The sequence below is a fragment of the Dipodomys ordii genome, unplaced genomic scaffold (genome assembly GCF_000151885.1).
Source record: "Dipodomys ordii isolate 6190 unplaced genomic scaffold, Dord_2.0 Scaffold202, whole genome shotgun sequence".
Lineage (NCBI taxonomy): Eukaryota > Metazoa > Chordata > Mammalia > Rodentia > Heteromyidae > Dipodomys > Dipodomys ordii.
Genome location: NW_012267418.1, coordinates 571,796 through 573,235, shown reverse-complemented (window position 1 = coordinate 573,235; position 1,440 = coordinate 571,796). Strand labels below are relative to the sequence as shown.

The 1,440-nt window shown below is 46.7% G+C and overlaps 1 protein-coding gene across 1 annotated transcript in view; it reads right to left on the bottom strand.

Annotated features, from left to right (window-relative positions):
• LOC105999888 (HLA class II histocompatibility antigen, DM beta chain) overlaps positions 1-882 on the bottom strand; it is a 7,134-nt gene extending 6,252 nt beyond the window's left edge. The window contains exon 1 of the mRNA XM_013035043.1: positions 626-882. Within this exon, the coding sequence (XP_012890497.1) occupies positions 626-680 (55 nt within the window). The 5' untranslated portion in view covers positions 681-882. The remainder of the gene's footprint in view (positions 1-625) is intronic.
• Positions 883-1,440: the final 558 nt, after the last annotated feature.

Genomic DNA, 1,440 nt, shown 5'->3' with positions numbered 1-1,440 from the left:
CCACTGAGCCACCTTCCCAGCCCATGGCAGAGATTTCTTGCATCACACAACATCTACTGACCAAGCTCACAAGCCGATGTCTCTGAGAGCCCCCAAAGAGAGGAATAGATGACAAGCGCAAAAAAACTCTTAAATCCAGTTTTCTAACTTTGTGTGAAACTAAACATACTGGCCTTGGAGCATGCCAAAATTATTTACATATTTAAACAGGACAACTCCAAACACAGACCTCTGTGAAACAAACAAGAGGGAGAAAATGAGTCAAGAGAAACAGTCAGTCTTGTTCTGTGCTGGAAACATTATAAACAATCCACTTCAATACATTTTTCTTTTTTTGAGACAGTATCCTCTCACTAGGCAGCCCAGGATGATCTCAAACTTGAAATTCTCTTGCCTCCACCTCCTGAATTCTGGGATTACAAGCATGCACCACCAAAGACTTGGCCCAGAGGAGCTGGAGATGCAGCAATACAGATGGCAGACATTGTCTTTGGCTTACATTCCAGCAGGAAGTAAACAATTCACAAAGGACTACACAGCCTGATCACTATTACAATCGTCACAAACGGACAGCACAGTGCTTCAAGCAGAACGCCGCAGGGAGACTCAGAAAGAATGTCCTTACCTGCTCCTGTGCAGCCCAGGCTGAGGCCCAGTAGCACTGGGAGGAGAGTGATCATGCTGGGCTCTGCAAAGACGCCAGAAGTTCAGGCCCTTGAACCAGCTTGTGCTGGAGCCTTCGTCCTCTCCTGCCTTAGAAACCCCAGCCTGAGTAAATGATCTCCACACGCTGTGTAGGTCCCTTGGTCCAAATTTGGGAATAACCTGCCCCTAGATCCCAAACCTATTCATTCCTACCAACTCATTCAAGTCCCAAACTGAAAGTTGTCAGATTAGTTAGATGGGTGGGGACAGATGTAGAAACAAATCACTGAGTACCTTAGTCTAGAATCATCAGTTACTAGGTGAAACTCATCTTGCCCTAGGCTTAAACAACAGGATTTCTGGACTTTCTCTTTCTTACCTCTTTGTATGTGAAACAACCAACCAATCTGTAGGTGATTTCTAAAGGTCAATGGAGGAAATAACTTCAACACTCCCAAGATATGTGCAGCCTGGATTGCCCACTAGCTTAAATCTGTCCCCTCAATGCTCTTCCAAAGACTAAGGGCTAGAAAACCCCCAATGTCCCTTACAGGGAGGTTCCCTAGGAAGACAGTACACACACCTTGATCTGTCCTGTCACACAGGAAATGGAAGGACATAGGGCCCTTCTGGCTCAGGTGACAAAGGCAGGGCTGCTAAGAAAAAAAGAGGCGGGGCTGGGAAGGTGCATGCCTTGCCAGCATGAGGCCCTGGGTTCGATTCCTCAGCACCACATAAACAGAAAAAGCTGGAAGTGGCACTGTGGCTCCAGTGGTAGAGCACTATCCTTGAGCT